The sequence below is a fragment of the Scyliorhinus torazame genome, chromosome 17 (genome assembly GCF_047496885.1).
Source record: "Scyliorhinus torazame isolate Kashiwa2021f chromosome 17, sScyTor2.1, whole genome shotgun sequence".
Classification (NCBI taxonomy): domain Eukaryota; kingdom Metazoa; phylum Chordata; class Chondrichthyes; order Carcharhiniformes; family Scyliorhinidae; genus Scyliorhinus; species Scyliorhinus torazame.
Window position 1 is genome coordinate 133,674,843 of NC_092723.1, and position 23,178 is coordinate 133,698,020.

Below are 23,178 nucleotides of genomic sequence, written 5' to 3' on the forward strand. Positions count from 1 at the left end.
GGATCCGGTGGTGCCGGCCCGAGAGACCAATGCGCAAAGCAGAACAATCAGCCATAATGCAGGGAGAGGAAACTAGATGTTGATTAGTTCACTTAGGCCTCAAGGTAGTTATAAGGCTTCGGATACAATATAGGCACAACTTAGGGAGGGCCCAAAATTCTGAGCCCACAGCTCTGCCACTAAAGCCTTCGGGCTCAGCCCAGCCACCTACAGGAAACTTTGGCAACAGGAACCGGAAGTAGCGCGCTCGTGCCATTCAAATAGTTTAACGGCCCATCCCCTGTACCGGCATCGACGGGTGATGGGCAGCTTGATAGCCAATCAGGAAAGCGTCCGGATCAAAGGGCCGGCACTCCACCAATCAGCACTGAGTGTGTGGGCGGTACATCCGTGAGTGCAGCGAGTTTGATGCCCTCCCCCCGCTGGCCGAGCAACACAGGTACCAACCAGTGATTGACAGCTGAGCCGACCAATCGGGGAACTACCTAGGCAAAGAGAACTGGTGATTGACCAATGAGGGGATTGTGAGTAGGCGGAACTTCCTCCAGTGCGGCGAGTTTGCTTCCCTCCCCCGCAGCGCTATCGCCTGACGACCATCATCCTTTGCCGACACTATGGGCTTTTCTTCATATCAATAATCGCAGCCGCGACGGCGGCGGGCGGCGCTTTGGGGGCGGAAGGCGGCGGCGGAGGAGGCGCGGGGACAGCTTGCGGCCCGAGATTGCGCGGTGGCGGCAGTGCTTGTGGTGCGGCTCCTGTCATGAGTCCGGCCGGGTGCTCCCATGTGAACAGTTTTAAGGCGGACAATTGGAAGCAGAGCCTGCGAGTGATTTACCAGTGCTTTGTGTGGAGCGGGACTGCGGAGAGCAGGAAAAGGAAGGTAAGGGCCGGGCTGGGGCAGGAGTTGTGCTCGGTACCGGTAGGGACTCTCCAAGGCAGCCTCCGAGGAGGGGGGAGCCTTTCAGCTGGAACAGTGAAGAGCCTCTGACACTGGCACATTAATGGACAGAGATACGGGGGAGACTCTCATTGGAACTGTGAGAAGCAGAGTTATAAGGGGAGGAACAGAGGTGGAGTCCGTCACTTGAACGGTGATGGGCAAAGATGCAGGTGGGGTCTCGCTGACACTTAAGCGAGCTGAATCATTTAAGAGGGGAGGTTAAAATCTGAAAGGTGATGAATGAGAGAGGATAGCAGTAAATAATAAAATGTAGAAGATTGATTTGCAACACTATTTGAAATTGATTAATGACCAGGATAGAAACTGATAAAAGGTTAGGTTGGGACACATGCCAGGAAGTTTTTTTTGTGCTTGGTGATTGATCCCTGGAATGGTCAAAACCTGCTGTGGTGCAAAGGAGTCTTTCAAGATTGGGCACCATGGGAGGATGATCTAGATGGGACACATGGCTGCCCTTGTTTGTATTTTGTGACTCGCAATGCTCTATATCCTGCCAGACAAGGGACATAATTGGTGGCTATTAGCACTATTATAGTCAGGCGAACATTATTGTGCTGGCTTATGCCCAACACAAGGCAATTTTATACTCTGCCCTGTGGATTGGTGTGCATCAACCCAGCACAACTAGGGAAACTGACATTAGGCTTTATAGAGATGTTTTTTCAGAATAACATGGGTTGGTACAGTTGATAAATTAGAATGTGTGTATATTGGACAAGACAAAGGACAGAGTTCCTATGTTACTGATAGTAACACTTGATAGTTGTAGAAAGGTGCAATGAAGGTAATGCCCTTCAATGGGCAAACTTGCAGCAGTAATGCAGTAAAGAGTGTACTTATCCATTGTATGATCCAGAATGCCTGTACTGTAGGATCTTATGATATAAGAGCTTATGATATAACTGGCTTGTGCTGGCATACAGGATTCTTCGGGAGGGGTTGCATGTGAAAGCAGAATTTGTGCACTGCACAATAAGGCAAGGAATGCCTGCACTATTAGATCCCATGACCTTCTAAAAAGAATAAGGCAGTGAATATGCAGGAGATATGATGTGTAATTATCCATGTGTATGCAGGTTGATAATTCCAAGAAAGTATCTTGTAGTCACACCATACATGTACATTACAAAGAAATTATTGCCCACATAGCTTGGAGATGGGTATACTTATGGTAGAAACTGTTGATATTAGGTAGTTCAACATTACCAGGAAGTCCAAATGTAATCTCAACTGATCTATTCCAAGAATGCATCAAAAGGGAAAAATATATTTGAGTTTTTAGAACTTTCTAGATACACGTAACTGTAAACTTCCAGTAACATTAGATTTTGTACATGTATAAATTAATTGTGGTATGGTGATTGCTTTTATCTATACTCCCCTTTTGGAGAATCCAGCTCAAAACAGGGAACCGTACTAATTTTGAATAAATATCCATTGCATCCTGGTATAATGGAGTGCTCCATCATTTTGCTTTGCTCTTTCTCACTTACCCCGCATCTCCCCACCCACCATGTGTCACGAGCCCTTCTTTCTATGCATACTCGATGCCTCTTTCCCACTTCACTCGTGCATGTGAATGTGAACCTGCTAAGGGAATACTTTATATATTTCCCTGCCCACTCCATGAATAAAGAGACTCTGTAACCTGTATGCTACACTTGTGTAGTTTCTTCCTACACTCATTTACAAGTCCGTCTTAATGGCGTATCTTGGATTGTGCATTGCTTATCATGTCATGTTTTTGTATCTATTGAGAAAGAGGCGCTTCTCCTTTTATATTGTAAAGTATGAGAATGTCATTTACATTTGTATAACCCCTCCCAGTAGGCTCCTATAGCAACCAGTTGACTGGTTCTTTGTGACAGTGAAAAGTGGGTGGCCCATCTGTGTGCCATGGGGACATTTACTTCTCTGGTGTTTTTGAACATGATTCCATTGAAGCTGGCATTTTCTTTTGGGTAGTAGCAATTCCATGCATTTATTGACCATTTTAAAAGGTGGCTTCTCTGGAACACTGGCTGGTATTTCATCACTGACAAAATGTCACATTCTGCTTTTTCTTTCTGGGAAAGGCATCTTTGGGATTGTACCTCTCTAATATTGAGACAATTCTTGCTCAGTCAGTAAGTTTGGGCCTGTGAAATGTATGACGTTTCAAGAATTTCTCAAGCCATGTCGAAGGCTCTGTTTGTATGCCATTAATTTTATCATCTCGTCTTTGTGCCCTTTTAAACGATCAAGTATACACATACAAATGATGAAATTGTAATTTGTTAGGAGCTTAGTAGCGACCCAAAAGCATGCAAAAAGCCACCTCGTTGATTAGACATGTTCATTCACGTTGTTAGATTGTTTGGTAAATGGAAAAATTCTCGTTCATGCAGTGGTGGTTGTTTTCTCTTGGGGCTCCCATTCTTGGTGTCACTGGCCATCTCATACATTGTTAAGCAGGGACGATGCAAACAAACTAAATGTGAGGGGGGAAAATTGATGAATTGCCAGCACACATTCAACTTGTTGGATGTAGCATGATCAACATTACTGAGACATAAGGCTGTCAGGACTGGCATGTAAATATACTAGATTATACAGGAAAGTTGGGGAAAATGGTAGTAAGAGGAGTAGCCTTAGTGACAAAAGGAGAGAAGTGAAAGGCAAGTGGGCAGTGGGTGCTTCATAGGTGGAGTTAAGAAATTGGGAAAGATTTAAGACTAAGTGGGAATTGTGTATAGGCCTCCTTCGAGCTGGTGTGAAGTGGTAGATTCGAGAAATGCAGTGATTTGACAAGCATGCAACAAAAGTAGAGTGGTTTTAATGGGGAATTTTAACTTTATGTAGGTTGGGATGGCAAACCAGCACACACCACAATGCGTTTGTGTTATGCGCCTGGGATAGTTTTCCACAGTAATATTTCCTAGAACCAACAAGTGGACAAGCCATGTTAATTTAATGAGTCATGTTTATTTAACATCCTAGAGATGGATAAACGTTTATCTAATAGCGACCATAATATGATGGAGCTCAATGCAGTGTTTGAAAGAGGGAAACACAAAATGGCTGAAGATTTTAGGTTTAGATAGGACTAATTTCTATGCAGACAGAAACTGTCCACGGTAAACTGGACAAATCTGTAGAGTAAAGTTACAAATTGGTGGGAGGTGTTTTAGAATGAATTGTGATTGTAGAACCAGTTTATACTTCAAGCTGTGCTTGCCAAGGAAGGACAACCAAAAAGGTTAGAGACAATGCACGTTTTAAGCTGATCAGAGAGCTGGCATGGATTTGTAAGGGGCAGGTCATGCTTGATAAAACTGATGAAATATTTAAGTAGTGGACAGGGAAATGCCAAACAATGTTATTTATATGGACCTCCAGAAGGGATTTGATAAATCCTTCATAACAGACTGTTGGCTAAAATTAAAGGCAAGTTGTTGATCTGGCCAGGAATCTGGTTGCGTGGTAGGAGACAGAGTTGGGATAATGCGCATGTATTCTAATTGACAGGTTGTGAATAGTGGTGTCCCACAAGGATCTGTGTTAGGGCCTCAATTATTCACCGTATTCATTAACAACATGGAGAACCACAGATCCAAATTTGCTGATGACACAAAGATGGATGGGGCTGTAAGTATTTTAGATGGAAGCATAAAATTACTCCGTATTGATAGACTAAGTGAATGGCAAAACTGACAAATGAATTTCGATGTGAGATCATCCACTTGGATGCTTCCTGCACGCTGGAAAATTACAAACCGTGAAGGTGCGAAGAGACTTGGTTTCCAAATACGAGGGCATTAAAATGACATGAACGGGTATGGAAAATAATCAAAAAGAATTAATGGAATTCTGGCCTTTTATAGCTAGTTGAATAAAAAACAATGGTAGAAGTCACACGATAGCTGGACAAAAGCCCTGGTTAGAGCCAGATGACTGTAAGCAGTTCTGGGCACTGCACTGTAAGAAGGATGTATTGACATAGGAGGGAGCTCAGCCTATGTTTACCAGAATGATACCTCAACTCCTAAGTTACAAGGGAAAATTACATAAATTAGAGGTGTATTCACTGAGCGTCAGAAGGTAAAGTAGTAATTTAATCAAAATTTAAAATAATAGGAGAATGGATGGCTTGGAGAAAATTATTTCTGCTGTTTTGAGAGTCCTATAGGCTAGAGCCAGACCTTTTAGGAGCAAAGTTAGGAAATGGTTCTACATGTAGAAGTTTGAAAGCTTCCTCAGATTAGAATTGATGCTTCATCAGTTAATTTTAAAACTGAGATTGATGCATTCTTGTAACCCGAAGTTCAGGAATGTGGGGCAAAGAGTTGGCTCACAGATCAGCCATTATCACATTGAATAGTACTGCAGTGAAATGTTGGCCTTGATTGTTGTGTTCAAAGTCTGGAGTGGGACTTAAACCTGGAATCTTACGATTCGAAAGTTCACGGCCAACACCACAATACCGTGGCTTCAGTATAGGATAGATAGAATTGCACCAAGGAATCTTTAGCAGCAACTCCAAACACCACTTAGAAGGGCAGTTGATGCATGGACATACCACCATCTCCAAATCACTCACAATCCTGACTTGGACTTTTATCATCGTTCCTTCACTGTTACTTGGTCAAAATCCAGAAACTCTCTGACAGCATTGAGTGAGTAGCTATATCACATGGGCAGCAACAGTTTGAGGGGGAGCCAGCCACCACCTTCACAAGGCAACTAGGGGTGGGTAGTAAATGCTGACTTTGCCAGTAATGCCCATGTTGAAAAATGAAAGGCAACAGTTGTTGCTCTATCAATCTTGGGTCACTTTTTTACATGGGTATTGGTGTCTTGTATATAGATATTCTTGCTGCTAAATCTCCAAAGCAAAAGCTTCTCAGTGACCACTTCTGTACATCTGGAGATTATGGTGTCCTTATGCTGCTGTCCTCTTTCGTGCTTTTCAAAAGTAAATGTGCAATCTAGAACAAAGAAATGTACAGCACAGGAACAGGCCCTTCGGCCCTCCAAGCCCGTGCCGACCATGCTGCCTGACTAAACTACAATCTTCTACACTTTCTGGGTCCGTATCCCTCTATTCCCATCCTATTCGTGTATTTGTCAAGATGCCCCGTAAATGTCACTATCGTCCCTGCTTCCACCACCTCCTCTGGTAGCGAGTTCCAGGCACCCACACCCTCTGTGTAAAAAAACTTGCCTCGTACATCTACTCTAAACCTTGCCCCTCTCACCTTAAACTTATGCCCCCTAGTAATTGACCCCTCTACCCTGGGGAAAAGCCTCTGACTATCCATATAGATGCTATCCATATAGATCCATCTAGATGTGAAAGTTGCCATAGTTGTGTGTGTGCGTATGCTCGAGCGTGTGTGAGCTGACTGGTGGTTTGACCTACGGCTCACCACACCTCAGGTGAGGGGCAAGGTTGAGAAGGCGGGGCCTTCATGGATAACTTGGCTGGTACGGGAATTGAACCTGCACTGTTGGCATCACTCCACATCACAAACCGACCGTCCAGTAAACTGAGTCTACCGACTCCCATTATCTAGTACATGCCTGCTGACTATATGATGTTTACAGTGCTGTGTTTATGTTTGCAGTGTTCCTTTAGTTGCAGGTGATCTAATGATGCCTCAAGTTTTTGGATCTGAGGTTTGTTGACTGCTGTTGTGGTGTAACCTTTCAGTTTCTTCCCCCCCCCCCCCCCCCCCCCATTTGTGTCTCTTGAGATCATCTTATGGACACTGGTCTCTGCCTATGTTCTCATGAGCCAGGTATGGGGAGGTGTGCAAAAATGGCCCGGAAGCGTTATTTTAAACATCTAAGTGCCATGCCTCTGTTCTGCACTTCCTTGATTGAGGCCCAATGCTGTGAGCTATTGAACGCTTGTACATCCTACAGCAATGTTTTTCAAACTTTTTTTCCGGGGACCCATTTTTACCAACCGACCGACCTTCGCGACCCACGCCGGCCAGCCTTCGCGACCCACGCCGGCCGGCCTGCGCGACCCACGCCGGCCGGCCTGCGCGACCCACGCCGGCCGGCCTGCGCGACCCACGCCGGCCGGCCTGCGCGACCCACGCCGGCCGGCCTGCGCGACCCACGCCGGCCGGCCTGCGCGACCCACGCCGGCCGGCCTGCGCGACCCATGCCGGCCGGCCTGCGCGACCCACGCCGGCCGGCCTGCGTGACCCACCATTTTCTCCTACCTTGTTTGTTGCTGACAAAAATGGAGGAAATGGTTTTGGGTACCTTTGGCCCCCCGAACTTGGGAAAAAAAGGCTGCGAACATATAAAAAAACATGTAGCCGCATAGTTTTGTGCATGCACACCGATGATCGGGCACGCGTGCGCAGTGCGGCCAAATTTTTAACATCTGTTCCTGGCCAGTTTGAAGGCCGCTCACAGCCAGCATTATTAAAAGCCGGCTGCTGTGGCTGTTGGCTGCGGCTTTGCGCGATTGGGAGTGCCGCGACGGACGGCTCCGCGACCCTCCCGACACCCGCCCCCAACCCACCCTCGGGTCGCGCCCCTGAGTTTGACAATGCCTGTCCTACAGTTCCACATAGAATAGGTGTTCGCCATGGTGCTCCGTAACCTCCACTTTAAAAGTAGCCTTTTCTCTTTCTCCATGTAGAGACAACTGAAATCACGCTGATTTAGATGAGACATTTTCTAAGGTTGGTTTGTGTTTTACTGGAAACGTGTTGATTTATAAGAAGTTTTAAATATTTATTTGTCTGTTTTTGAAAAAATGGAGAAACTGGTTTGATGCTTTACTGCTGGAAGGTAAAATTTCAGAACAAGGAGGATGTTGCTGTGGGAATGTATTCGGGCGAGGCAAGAATCTCCTTGTGTCTCTCTCTCCTATTCCTTCAGTGGTATGCAGGGGTACTGCTGGAATTCAACCAGCTAAAACTATGCTGTTTGCTGATCCTGTTGCATAACACCGACAATACTGTCTCATTTGGGCACTAGCCTTCAGAGTTACCTGGATCTGAGCAGGGAGAGCCCATCAGTTACCAGATGCCAGTTAGTGGGATCAATTGTCAACAATGCTTTGGGGAAATATAGACCAACCTGTCTCAGCTTGAGTTTATATCTATGGTTGCAATATTTTGACCTGTTGTGACCTAAAGGAACCTTGCTAATTTCACTTCCATTGCCGCCACCACCCCGAAGACTCTACAGGATGATAGCATTGTTGGTCACTCCCTGGTCATGAGTGTTTACCTGCTTTTTGTCCTCTGCTGTTATTGCTGATCCATTGGTTACCACAAGATGGAAGAGTGTGGCATCCTTCCTCCTCCTTTTCTATGCCCCCTGACCCCCAACCGCAAGCTACTAGGAGTGTCTTTCATGCCAGTTCGTCTGCAATGGACAGAATCTGCTGGCCGCTTCCACCGGTGGAGATCTTGTGGTGCCGCAGAAGTCAATGGAGAGTTGAATGGCTTGCTGCATTTTCTGGCCCCGCCTCCACACTGACAGGGCCGTAAAACTTCCCTTTGGGGTGAGATACACTGGGCTGAGCTTGGTTCCTACCTTTTTTCTTCGCTGAGAAACCATGGTGAAGTTGTGAATTTCATGATACAGCGCACAGATGTGCTGAACAGTTATCTATCAATGTTGGATAAAATTTTCAGCTTCTGGTATTGTATGTATGCAAGGCTAATTAGAAAGCTGCACACTCGCGGTGTTCAGGAGACCAACCAATACATTATTGAAATGTGAAATCTTCCTGTATTTTATAATACTGAAGCTGCAATTTTATGGAAGGCCTGTATTGAATTGTATCTGGAATGAGCTTTGCCAACTGGTATATTTGCCCGTCCACAGAATAAGGTCTATTTTAGGAAGTTGAATGGAATAAGAACAGAATAGTACTGGGAGGACTCTGGGTCTGTCAACATCTGTGAAAAGAGAAATAGAGTTAACTTTTTGAGTCCGTATGGCTCTTCTTCGAACATCAGCACTGTTTCTACAGATGCTGCCAGACCTGCTGAGCCTTTCCAGCACGTTGCTGTTTTTATGCTCGAGTCACATCTCCCAGAAAGCCACCAGCCGCCTCAGCTGGTGACTGGCCTTCTCCCCGTATTCATAAAACATACCCTTCGAGCATTGCAACAGGCCCACTACCCTATCCGTTGACAATAGTTCAAATTGTGCCTGCAGCTTTTTCCTAGTTGCCGACAACTCTGGCAGATGTCCTCACCTTTGCCTTGTTAATAGCCCAGCGATGAGTTCTTCTTGGGTGGAGGTCTCCTATTCTGCCCAGTGCCTTGGCTTGGTTGGGTGACCTTTCAGCAAGTCAAAGGAGTCGAGGGCTTGGCAGATGTTAGTAAAGCTTCCAGACCACGTAATAGAACAGAGAGTATAGAAGGTAGCTGAATCTAACCTCGGGCAGAGCAAAAAGGTGGCAAGTATGAGAAGGGAGGTGGTCAATGCAGGGCTGAGGGTGTTGTACCTAAATGTGTGCAGTATACGGAACAAAGTAAATGAGCTTGTTGTGCACATTGAATTTGGCGGGTATGATGTTGTGGGCATCAGAGAGACTTGATTAGGGAACTGAAGGTGAAGGAACCCTTAGGGAGCAGTGACCACAATATGATCGAATTTACCCTGCAGTTTGAGAGGGAGAAGCTGGATTCAGATGTAACGGTATTACCATTAAATAAGGGTAACTACAAAGACATGAGGGAGGAGCTGGCCAGAGTTGATTGGAAGGGAGCCTAGCAGGGAAGACAGTGGAACAGCGATGGCAAGAGTTTTTGGGGGTTATTCGGGAGGCACAACAGACATTCATCCCAAGGAAGAGGAAACTTGCTAAGGGGAGGACGAGGCCTCCATGGCTGACGAGGGAAGTCAAGGACAGCATAAAAGAAAAAGCATACAAAGTGGCGAAGATTAGTGGGAAGTCAGAGAATTGGAAAGCCTTTAAAAGTGAGCAGAAGACAACTGTAAAAGCAATAAGGGGGGAGAAGATGAAATATGAGTGTAAGTTAGCTAAGAAATGGCAGAGAAACTGAATAGTTACTTTCATCAGTCTTCACGGTGGAAGACACCAGGTAGGATGCCAGAGCTCCAGGAGAATCAGGGGGCACAGGTGAGTGTAGTGGCCATCACTAGGGAGAAGATTCTGGGGAAACTGAAAGGTCTGAAGTTGGATAAATCACCTGGACCAGATGGACTACACCCCAAGGTTCTGAAGGAGATAGCTAAGGAGATTGTGGAGGCATTGGTGGTGATCTTTCAGGAATCATTGGAGTCAGGAAGGGTCCCAGAGGATTGGAAAGCAACTAATGTAACACTGCTGTTTAAGAAGGGAGGCAGGCAGAAGACCGGAAAGTATAGGCCGGTTAGCCTGATGGCCATTGGCAAGACTTTAGAGTCCAATATTAAAGATGAGATCACTGGGTACTTGGAAATGCATGATAAAATAGGACTGAGTCAGCATGGCTTCCTCAAGGGGAGGTCATGTCTGACAAATCTGTTTGAGTTCTTTGAAGAGGTAACAAGGAAGTTAGACAAAGGAGAACCAGTGGATGTGATTTATTTACATTTCCAGAAGGCCTTTGAAAAGGTGCCGCATCGGAGTCTGTTAAATAAGAGCCCATGGTGTTATGGGTAAGATCCTAGCACAGATAGAGGATTGACTGACTGGCAGAAGGCAGAGAGTGGGGATAATGGGGTCTTTTTCAGGATGGCAGCTGGTGACTAGTGGTATGCTTCGTGGGTTGGTGCTGTGGCCACAACTTTTCATAATATAGAAGAAACTGAAGGCACTGTTGCTATGTTTACAGATGATGTAAAGATATGTAGAGGGACAGGTAGTATTAAGGAAGCCAGGGGGCTGCAGAAGGACTTGGCAGGCTAGGACAGTGGGCAAAGAAGTGGCAGATGGAAAACATTGTGGAAAAGTGTAAGGGTATGCACTTTGGAAGGAGGAATGGAGGCATAGACTATGTTCTAAATGGGGAAATGCTTAGGGAATAAGCACAAAGGGACTTCGGAGTCCTTGTTCAAGATTCTCTTAAGGTTAACGTGCAGGATCAGTCGGCAGTTCGGAAGGCAAATGCAATGGCAGCGCTAAGAGCAGGGATGTACTTTTGAGGCTGAATAAGGCTCTGGTCAGACCCCATTTGGAGTATTGTGAGCAGTTTTGGGCCCTGTGTCTAAGTGAGGATGTGCTGGCCTTGGAAAGGGTCCAGAGGAGGTTCACAAGAATGATTCCTGGAATAAAGGAGCTTGTTGTATGAGGAACGATTGAGGACTGTGGGTCTGTACTCGTTGGGAGTTTAGAAGGATAAGGGGGGATTTTATTGAAACGTACAGGATACTGCGAGGCCTGGATAGAGTCGACGTGGAGAGAATGTTTCCACTTGTAGGAAAAAGTAGAACCAGAGGGCACAATCTCAGACTAAAGGGACAATCCTTTAAAACCGAGATGAGGAGGAATTTCTTCAGTCAGAGGGTGGGGAATCTGTGGAACTCGTTGCTGCAGAAGGCTGTGGAGGCCAAATCACTGAGTGTCTTTAAGACCGAGATAGATAGGTTCTTAATCGATAAGGGGATCAGGGATTATGGGGAGAAGGCAGGAGAATGGTGATGAGAAAAATATCAGCCATGATTGAAAGGCGGAGCAGACTCGATGAGCCAAGAGGCCTAATTCTGCTCCTATGTCTTATGGTCATATGGACCTCATGTCGTTCTTAAATTTGGAGAATTAAAGTGCACCGTTAGGGGGTCGGTAGAAGGGTCGACCTAAATGGCAGCCATTCATTTCCCTTTTTTAAAGAGCTAGTTACTGTCAATTGTTAAGGGGTTTAGTTGTTTGGGATTAAAGTTGTAAGGTGCTTTTTCTTGTTCTTTTGTGCTTATTGTGTAACTCAGGACTTTTTAATGATTTAAAAAAAATGAAAATCTTCAATGAACATATTAAAAAAACAAAATACATTAATTATGAGAACCACCCCATCAGCTTTATCTAGCTTCCTGTCCTCCCTAAATATCATGGAGCCTTCAATATCCAGGACCCAATCTATGTCATCCAACAGCTATTTCTTCACAATGGCTATCAGATCACACTTATGAACTAATACTGCTAATTGAAATAAATAATTTGTTTTGTTTTGAATGCTACATGCATTCAGAGACAGGGTCCTTAGTTTTGCCCTTTTATTATTTTTGTAACCTCTTGGCATTATCTGCTAATTTACTGTTGGATACATACCCTCTGTCCTTTCCTATCATGGAAGTTAATTAAATAAAATTTATGGAAAAAGGCTTGAAAATGAAGATTATCCCTGACCCTAGTGAGACACAAGGGGAAGGAATTGAGAAAGATTGTCAGGAGAGTGGGAGCCTGGATTTGAGGGAAGGATTGCCCTAACATCCTGTTGTATAGCATTCAGGAGTCTGATGCCGCAGCAATATCCTTGTCATTGGGACAGGAATTGTAGCAAATTGTTAGTTGAGAAAATTGCATGATAGAGGAAGCAAAGTTTTTGAGAGAGGATCCATTTGAGATTGAAGGATGTCAATAGATGAAAGACAAAAGTTGAGAATCCTGATAGGTGATGGCTGTTGGTTAAACTAATGAGAAATTAATCTGTGTTTTTGAAGAATTTAAAGGATGAGACAACAACTAGATCAGCCATGATCTTAATGAACTTGGATGATGAGTGAAAGACATGGGAGAGTTGAAAGTTCTGGGAAACCTCAGCAAATGGAAGAAGAGTCAAAGGATGAGCCATCAATGAAAGAACTGCAATTGAGAGGAAACTAAATTCCCATCAGTATGGATCTGATGATAAACCCTATGACAGTAGCTTGTTTAGAAGTATGCACTTAATAGCATCCTATTAAATGTGCGCAATACAGATATTTGGAGAAGTTGTTAGCTTGGTGCATTTAAAAACTATAACTTGGAAGTGATTGTAATGCTTTTAAATCTGATAAAACAAAAAGCAACCAATCACTACATTGTGTTTGCTGACCTTTTTATTAATAGTCCAACTTGGCAACTTATAAGGATCAAATATGTCAAATTCCATTTCTGTTGTCAGATTGTGGATTTTTATAATGGCCTATATTTTGAGATTGCAATTCTGCCTGTTTTATTGCAGGAGCTATAAATTTATGTCCTTGGTATTATCCTTCAGATTTTATTCAAAAATTACTGCAAATACGTTGCTGCCAGATTTAGTTGCAAAACTTGTGTTAAGTTTCTTGATGACTTGCCCTAACGATGAATCACAGCTAGACACAAAACAGTGACGAGTAATAGAACTATGTTGTATTAGACAATGAGAGCAGGCAGTTAAGTTGTCACAAGTGATCCACTTTGGGGTAAACTTGAGATCAGCACTTGATCTTTGTGATTTCCGATATAAATTGAATATCCTGTTGACGTGAAAATGTAGGGTGTTTAAATTTGAAGGTGAGGCAAAGTCATGCAGTGAGCGATGATTGCAGAATTCCATGAGTATTATCCTTTTCTACAGCAAGTTAATTGGGAAAGAAAGGAAGAGTTGTGCTGTCTGGCTGTGAGGTGAGATGGGAGGGAGGTCAGGAATGGTGTGAGCTGGTTGCTCTGTTGGGTGAGATAGATCGAATGGCCAAATTCCTTGATGGTATCTCGGTGTTGCTGGCATTTATTGTCCTCAAATGAGGCTGTGAACCTTGTTAAGTCTCTTGGGATGCTCAAGTGTTTCACCTACATGTTATTTTTAAGCCCAGTCCAATTGCTGTTGTAAATTAATTTAATGTGAATTTTATTAAGAATGCATGGTAATGTAATTAGCAGTCTTTAGTTAGTTTACATTCCATCTTGCTGATATTCTTTTCAATTCCTGGGTCACCAATTGTCTTCTATTACTTGTTGGATGAACTATCCCAAGGAGTCCGTTTTTATAATCATGTAAACCAGACCATGTAATGAGTGACTGAACTTTTGTCACTGACATTAGGAATATAAAGGTAGCAGCTGCTATAATGGGATATCGTAGCTCTCTGGCAGTCAGAGGATATGCTATTTTATAATGACAAAGGTGTATATCCCATTTAAGAGTTAACATCAGGGCTGCCAACCAGCATTAACTGAATGTCAAATTCCACTTTTTATAAAACGGTATTCTGGAATTTTTGCTGCTGCTGCTTGCTTAGGGAATTATATTGAGTTTTTTAATCCATTCTATGACTAGCATGAATTTTCTTTTTTTCTTCATTTCTATTCTTTTTTCTTCATTTCTATTGCTTATGTATTCATTTTTAAAATTTCTTCTGTTTTAAGGCTGAAAATACACAGCAACACGATATGGAAGATGTATCAGATGTGATTAGCTATCCTGTATTTAGAAATACTAGTAAGGGGATTTGCCAGCAGTCGGTGAAGATCTTGGAGCTTGTACTCCTGAGGAAGGTACTATATGTTTGTAGTAATGGGGGTCATTTAGTCTGGCATCACTCTGGAGAAGATGTGACAGAATTTGAGGTTTGACATAAGTATTTTTCTGGTGTTTTGCAGCACTGAGGAGCAGGATCAGAGTCATAGAGGTCTACAGCACAGAAAAGGCCCTTCAGCCCATTGCATCTGTGCCTTCTTAGGTGGATTGGCCATGCTAAATTGCCATTAGTGTCCAAAAAGGTGAGGAGGGGTTATTGGGTTATGGGGATAGGGTGGAAGTGAGAGCTCAAGTCGGTCAGTGCAGACTTGATGGGCCGAATGGCCTCTTTCTGCACTCTATGTTCTTTGTCCTGCCCAAGTGCATCACCTTGCACTTAACGGGATTGAATTCCATTTGCCACTGATTAGCCCATCTGACCAGCCCATCCATTTCCTCCTGTGATCGAAGGCGGTCCTCCTCACTGTACCACCCCACCAATTTTCGTATCATCCATTCATGTCAAAATCATTTATACAAATCACAAACAGTAAGGCCCCCAACACTGATCCCTATTGGACGCAGGCTTCCAGTCAGAAAAAACATCCCTTGACCATCACCCTCTGCTTCCCCACTCAGCCATTTCTGGATCCAATTTGCCAAATTCCCTTAGATCCCACGGGCTCTTGGATTTGGTATCAGTCTCCCATGTAGGACCTCATCAAAAATTTACTAAAGTCAAAGTAGACTATGCCAAATGTGAATGGGGATGGATCTGACAGCATTTGCTGGATTATCTCTGGTTTGGCCGCAATATGATGTGTTGATGCTAATAATTTGCTTATTTACATTTAATAATAAACTACATTATTGGTGTTCATTAGAAACTTTCTATAATTTTAATCTTTTCTTTAAAACCAAAAAAATCTATTAGTATGAGGAAAGACTTTCCTCCTTGGCTTGATATATGATCTGAAGTTTATCATCTATAAATTGGTATTAAAAGCTGTAACAGGTACTTTGTACGGTATGTTTGTTTCTTAGCTCACACACTTGTACTTATTTATATTCACAGAACTTTTATACACACCAGCTCCAAAATAAACTTTATCTGAATATAGCTTTGAAAATTGTCTTTATGTAATATTTTAAGGTGCAGGTTGGGAAACAATAATAGTTGCTGGATGTTGAAAGGAAGCATGTACCTTGATGAGCTAAATGCTGCTGTTGCAGCCTCTGCATTCAGCTGACACCCAGGCCAGGCTTTAGGGAAACATGGGGACCTTAAAGTAAAAGCTTAATTAAAAGCATTAAAAGACACACAATTTGATTCAATGAATATAGTTTTTTTTACTAATATTTTTTATTCTCCTTTTTCACATTTTCTTCAAAATTTACACCCACCAACAATCAACAGTAACAAATGTCAATCCCCTTATCAACAACGACAATCCCATCCTCCCACCAACCCCCAAACAATGACCCACATGTCAACACAAACCTCAAATAGAAAAGGGAATCAGGAATCACCCATAGTCACCATCAACATACACAGTTTTCCCCCCGCCCCCAATGTTCAATGTCATCCAATTCTTGAAAGTGCATAACAAATAACGCCCTGAATTGTAGAACCCCTCCATCATTCCCCTCAGCTTGAACTTCACCTTCTCAAGAGTTAAGAATTCCAGCAGGTCCCCCCCGCCAACCCAGGGCACAGGATGGAGAGATTGACCTCCACCGCAATAGGATCCGCCTTCAGACAACATCAAGACGAAGGCTACAACATCTGCCTCCACACCCACTTCCAACCCCGGCTGATCCGATACCTCGAATATGGCTTCCAGAGGGCCCAGGCTAAGGGCACCACCTTCGAGATTACCCTAAAAACCTCCCTCCAGTAATCCTCCAAACAGGACCAAAACATATGAACATGGTTTATGGGGCCCCTCCCCCGCAACGTTCACACACATCATCTACCCCCTCACAGAGCTGGCTCATCCTCGCCTATATGAGGTGTGCTCTATATACCACCTTCAGCTGTATCAGCCCCAACCTCGCACACAAGGTGGAGGTGTTCACTCTCCGGAGCACCTCATACCAGAACCCCTCCTCCATACCCTCTCCCAACTCTTTCTCCCACTTTGCCTTGATCCCTTCAAGCCTAATTTGCCTTCTCTCCCAAAATAACCTCGTAAACCGCTGGCACTACCCCTTTCTCCAGTCCCCCTGTCTACAGCACCTCCTCCAGCAATGTGGAGGCACGCTCCACCGGGAAGCTCTATAGCTCCTTCTTGACAAAGTCTCGAACCTGCATGTACTAAAACATTTCTCCCAGCTCCTTCAATCCTGCAAACCGACCCCCTAGAAACAAATCCTTTAGTGCCCACAATTTGATTCAATGAATATAGTTTTTTTTACTAATATTTTGTATTCTCCTTTTTCACTTCCGAAAATTCCCATACCACTTCCTTGGCTCAAATCTGTGATTTCCCCCGAGTCGGCATTTCCCTTGACCCTGCCCCCAACCTGAAGTGCTGGCGAAACTGCCTCCAATTATCAATGAAGCTATTATTACCTAACTCTGAGTATTTCCCTCGGGCAAGCGGTAGCGGCGCTGTTGCTATCGCCTTCAATCCCAACCCCCTACACAAACTCTCCTCCATTCTGACCCACTGGGAATCCACCCCTCTGACACAGCTCCGCACCTTTGCGTTCGCCGCCCAGTAATAATATATCGGGTTCGGAAGACCCAACTCCCCTGATTGCCTTCCCCTCTGTAGCAGCACCTTTCTAATTCTAGCCACCTTCCCTCCCCATATGAACGAGGTAATCATTCCTTCAATCTCTCTAAAAAATGCCATTGGCAAGGAGATCGGCAGGCATGGAAACATTAAAAAAAATCGCGGCAACACATTCATTTTAATCGCCTGTACCCGACCCGCCAGCGACAGGAGGAGACCATCCCACTTTGCCAGGTCAGCGTTCACCTTCCCCACCAAACTAGAAATGTTGTATCTTTCCCTCACAGCTGAAATGCTACAGCCCAGGCAACATCCTGGTAAATCTCCTCTGTATTCGTTCTAATGCAATCACTTCCTTTCTAAAGTGTGGCAACAAGAATTTAACAGTATTCTTATTTTAAAAAAACATATTAATTAAAATTTTCCAATTTTAACAATTTGACATATAAATTCTGACAGGTAAGCAAGCTAGTCTGCAGCTGTGGGTGATGCTGCAGATCACCAGCCGAGCAGGATTCTCCGGCATGTGATTAGAGAAGCAAAAGTGAGGGCGCCGGCCCTCTTCCCCATACGTAGTTCTGGCTGGCCTGACACCCCGTAGATTGCCACTCTCGGGGATGGCTCCATCCTCACCCCCACAACCTTGGACATCGCCTCGAAGAAGGCTGTCCAGAACCCGACAAGTCTGGGGCAGGCCCAGAACATGTGAGCGTGGTTGGCAGGCCTCCCGGGCACCATTCATATTTATCCTCCACCTCTGGGAAGAACCTGTTCATTCAAGTTCTGGTTAGGTATGCTCTATGCACCACTTTAAACTTCTTGCACAGGAGGAGGTGGAGTTGGCCCTATTTAGTGCTTCGCTCCAGAGTCCTCTCCCTACTTGTGTCCCAAGTTTGGTCTCCCAATTTTGTCTTGCTCTGTCTAATGGTTTTCTCGCCCTTTCTAAAAGTTGTCTGTAAATGTCCCCACAGTCCCCCTTTTCTCCATAATGTCCATGTCCAGCAATCCCTCCAGCAATGTCTCTCTCGGGGCCCTAGGGTACCTTGTCGTCTCCTTGCGGAGAAAGTTTTTGATTTGTAAATGCCGGAGCTCCTGTTTGTTCGGTAGCTCCAGTCTCTCTGTTAGCTCGTCTAGGGTTGGGAGTCTGTCCCCCATGTAAAAGTCCCTGACCACTCGCGTCTCCCTGCCCTGTCTCCACTTCTTAAAAGTGGCGTCTAGCATGACTGGTGGGAATTTGTGGATGGTGGACATAGGGTTAAGGAAAATCTGAAGTCTTTTTACACGTACATAAAAAGCAAGAGGATAGCCAGGGAAAGGGTTGGCACACTGAAGGACAGGGGAGGGAATCTATGTGTGGAGCCAGAGGAAATTGGCGAGGTTCTAAGTGAATACTTTGCATCAGTATTCACCAAAGAGAAGGAATTGGTAGATGTTGAGTCTGGAGAAGGGTAGTAGATAGCCTGGGTCACATTGAAATCCAAAAAGACGAGGTGTTGGGTGTCTTGAAAAAATATTAAGCTTGACAGGTCCCCAGGGCCTGATGGGATCTACCCCAGAATACTGAAGGAGGCAAGAGAGGAAATTGCTGAGGCCTTGACGGAAATCTTTGGATCCTCACTGTCTTCAGGTGATGTCCCGGAGGACTGGAGAATAGCCAATGTTGTTCCTTTGTTTAAGAAGGGTAGCAAGGATAATCCAGGGAACTGCAGGCCGGTGAGCCTTACCTCAGTGGTAGGGAAATTACTGAAGAGAATTCTTCGAGACAGGATCTACTCCCACTTGGAAGCAAATGGACGTATTAGCGAGAGGCAGCACGGTTTTGTGAAGGGGAGGTCGTGTCTCACTAACTTGATAGAGAGTTTTACGAAGAGGTCACAAAGATGATTGATGCAGGTAGGGCAGTGGATGTTGTCTATATGGATTTCAGTAAGGCCTTTGACAAGGTCCCTCATGGCAGACTGGTACAAAAGGTGAAGTCACATGGGATCAGAGGTGAGCTGGCAAGATGGATACAGAACTGACTAGGTCATAGAAGGCAGAGAGTAGCAATGGAAGGGTGCTTTCCTGAGTGGAGGGTTGTGAGTAGTGGTGTTCCGCAGGGATCAGTGCTGGGACCGTTGCTGTTCGTAGTATATATAAATGATTTGGAGGAAAATGTAACTGGTCTGATTAGTAAGTTTGCGGATGACACATAGGTTGGTGGAATTGGGGATGGCGATGAGGACTGTCAGAGGATACAGCAGGATTTAGATTATTTGGAGACTTAGGCGGAGAGATGGCAGATGGAGTTTAATCCGGACAAATGTGAGGTAATGCATTTTGGAAGGTCTAATGCAGGTAGGGAATATACAGTGAATGGTAGAACCCTCAAGAGTATTGAAAGTCAGAAATCTAGGAGTACAGGCCACAGGTCACTGAAAGGGGCAACACAGGTGGAGAAGGTAGTCAAGAAGGCATACAGCATGCTTGCCTTCATTGGCTGGGGCATTGAGTATAAAAATTGGCAAGTAATGTTGCAGCTGTATAGAACCTTAGTTAGGCCACACTTGGGAGTATGGTGTTCAATTCTGGTCACCACACTACCAGAAGGATGTAGAGGCTTTAGAGAGAGTGCAGAAGAGATTTACCACGGTGTTGCCTGGTATGGAGGGCATTAGCTATGAGGAGAGGTTGGATAAACTCTGTTTGTTCTCACTGGAATGACAGAGTTGAGGGGCGACCTGATAGAGGTCTACAAAATTATGAGGGGCATAGACAGGGTAGATAGAGATTTTGTTCCCAGGGTAGAAGGGTCAATTACTAGGGGGCATGGGTTTAAGGTGCGAGGGGCAAGATTTAGAGGAGATGTACGAGGCAAGTTTTTTTAAGCAGAGGGTAGTGGGTGCCTGGAACTCACTGCCGGAGGAGATGGTGGAAGCAGGGACGATAGTGTCATTTGAGGGGCATCTTGACAAATACATGGATGGGAATAGAGGGATACAGACCCCGGAAGTGTAGAAGATTTTAGTTCAGACGGGCAGCATGGTCGGCACAGGCTTGGAGGGCCTAAGGGCCTGTTCCTGTGCTGTACTTTTCTTTGTTCTTTGACATCTAGGAGTGCATCCCATCTAGGTCCTTCTTGACTTCCTCCACCAGACTGGTCAGATTCCACTCCTAGATCCGTGTTCAGTTGTGGGCTATCTGAATCCCCAGTTAGCGGAATCTGTTTTGGGCTAGTTTGAATGGTAGACCCTCCAGCTCCTACCCACCCCCGTTCAGGTTCTCCGGAAATACCTCGTTGTTGCCCAGGTTGAGCTTAGCCCGGAAAGGTCCCAACCTTTTCCAGGAGCTTTATGATTACCTTCAAGCAGTTCTGCGGGTCCAAGATGTAGAAGCGCACGTCATCCACATTGGGTGAGACTCTGCTCTCTGCCTCCTCTTTGGATACCCTTCCAGCCTCTTGCGTCTCGCAGAGCGATCTCCAGGAATTCAATTTGTCAGGGCGAACAGGAGCGGGGACAGCAGGCACCCCTGCCTGGTGTCTCTGTGCAACTGGAAGTATTCAGAGCTGGTGGTGTTGGTCTGAACGCTCGCCTTGGGAGGATTTATTTAAAAATATATTTTTATTAGGGTATTTGAAAGTTTTTATAATAATAACAATAACAGCGACATAAACATGGTACAATAAACATTTCCGCCCCATCACACATCTTCACACACCCCAACCATAAAGCAACAGTCGCCTCTTTCAACCCCCCCCCCCCCCCCCCCCCCCTGGAATTCTGCATCTGCTGACATTTTAATTTCCCCCAAGAAAGTCGACGAATGGCTGCCACCTCCGGGCGAACCCTATCATTGACCCTCTTAAGGCAAACTTTACTTTGTCGAGACTGAGAAACCCAGCCAAGTCACTAACCCAGGTCTCTACACTCGGGGGCTTCGAGTCCCCCCACATTAATAAGATCCGTGTCCGTGCTACCAGGGAGGCAAAGGCCAAGACGTCGGCCTCCTTCACCCCCTGCATTCCCAGCTCTTCCAGCACTCCAAAGATTGCCACCTCCGGACTTGGCACCACCCGTGTTTTGGGTACCGTGGACATTGCCTTAGCGAAATCCTGCCAAAACCCTCTAAGCTTCGGGCATGCCCAAAACATGTGGACAAGATTTGCTGGGCTTCCCGCACACCTGCCCTCTACCCCAAAAAACTTGCTCATCCGGGCCACCGCCATGTGTGCCCGGTAGACTACCTTGAATTGTATCAGGCTAAGCCTGGCACATGATGGGGATGTATTAACCATGCTTAGGGCATCCGCCCACAGACCCGCGTCTATCTCTCCTCCTAGGCCGTCCTCCCACTTGCCCTTAAGCTCCTCCACCGGAGTTTCCTCTGCATCCAAAAGTTCCTGGTAAATATCTGATACCTTCCCCTCTCCCACTACTATGTCCTGTATCCCCCGTGGCGGCAGCAGTGGGAACGCCAGAACCTGCTTTCTCAAGAAGTCTCGCACCTGCAAATACCTAAACCCATTTCCTGCTGGCAATTCAAATTTATCCTCCAAGGCTTTCAAGCTGGGGAAGCTCTCGTCTATAAATAGATCCCCCATCCTCCTAATTCCTGCCCTTTGCCATCTCCGGAACCCACCATCCAGCCTACCTGGTACAAACCGATGATTATTATAAATCGCGGTCCAAACCGATGCTCCCTCCACTTTCTTACATCTCCTCCACTGCCCCCAGATTCTCAGAGCCGCCACCACCACCGGACTTGTGGAGTATCGGACCAGCAAGAACGGAAGAGGTGCCGATATCAGTGCTCCCAAACTTGTGTCTTTACATAACACCGCCTCCATACGCTCCCACACTGACCCGTCCCTCGCTACCCACTTCCTAATCATGGCTATATTAGCCGCCCAGTAGTAATTGTTGGCAGTGCCAACCCAACCGCCACCCCCGTGATAGCGGGAGCATGTCCCATCTCTTAAAGTCCCCTTCCATTTGTTCTACCAACCGGGATAGGTTTAACTTGTACAGTGCCTTCCACTCCCGGGCCACCTGAATTCCCAGATATTGAAAGCTCCTTCCTATCATTCTAAACGGCAGCTCTCCCAGTCTCTTCTCCTGCCCTCTTGCCTGGATCGCGAACATCTCGCTTTTCCCCATGTTCAATTTGTACCCCGAAAAATTACCAAATTCCCAAAGGATCCGCATAACTTCCCCCATCCTCTCCAGCGAGTCTGAAATATACAAGAGCAGGTCATCTGTGTAAAGCGAGACCCGGTGCTCCACCCTCCCCCGAACCAGCCCTTTCCAGTTCCTGGAGGCACTTAACGCCATGGCCAATGGCTCTATGGCCAGAGCAAACAGAGGGGGCATCCTTGCCTCGTCCCTCGGTGTAGTTTAAAATACCCCGACTTCAGCCAGGTCGTCCGCACACTCGCTACTGGTGCCTGATAGAGCAACTGCACCCAGTCAATTAAGCCCTCACTAAACCCAGATCTTCCCAGCGCCTCCCACAGGTAATCCCACTCCACCCGATCAAAAGCCTTCTCCGCATCCATCGCTACCACCACCTCCGTCTCCCCTCCTTCTGAGGGCATCGTAATAACATTTAAAAGCCTTTGAACATTGGCCTCGAGTTGCCTGCCCTTTACAAATCCCTCCTGGTCTTCCCCGATCACCCCCGGGACATAATCCTCTATCCTTGTGGCCAGTATCTTGGCCAGCAGTTTGGCGTCCACATTCAGTAGAGAAATCGGCCTGTATGACCCGCATTGTTCCAGATCCTTCTCCCGTTTCAGGATCAATGAAAACAAGGCCTGCGATATTGTTGGGGGGAGGAACTCCCTTCTCTCTTGCTTCATTAAATGTCCTCACCAGCAGTGGGCTCAATATCTCTGAAAACTTCATATAGAATTCCACCGGGTAGCCGTCTGCCCCCAGGGCCTTGCCTGACTGCATGCCTCCAGTCCCTCAATTATTTCCTCAATTTCAATTGAGGCTCCTATCCCTACCACCCTCGGGAACCTCAACTGACCTGAAAACTGCCTCATCCCCTCCACCCCCGCTGGGGGTTCCGACTCATATATTTTGCTGTAAAAGTCCTTAAACAC

The 23,178-nt window shown here is 45.6% G+C and overlaps 1 protein-coding gene across 5 annotated transcripts in view; it reads left to right on the forward strand.

The window, feature by feature from the left end:
• The first annotated feature begins 568 nt into the window (after positions 1 to 568).
• Positions 569 to 23,178, forward strand: part of usp22 (ubiquitin specific peptidase 22) — a 173,366-nt gene continuing 150,756 nt past the window's right edge. Inside the window, exons 1-2 of one of the 5 annotated variants that reach the window (XM_072481078.1) lie at positions 569 to 880; positions 14,259 to 14,387. In XM_072481078.1, coding sequence (XP_072337179.1) covers positions 761 to 880; positions 14,259 to 14,387 — 249 coding nt within the window. In that variant the 5' untranslated portion in view covers positions 569 to 760. Of the gene's footprint in view, positions 881 to 14,258; positions 14,388 to 14,496; positions 14,613 to 23,178 lie in introns of those variants that run through there. The other 4 variants (XM_072481079.1, XM_072481080.1, XM_072481081.1 and 1 more) reach the window with 4 other exon arrangements.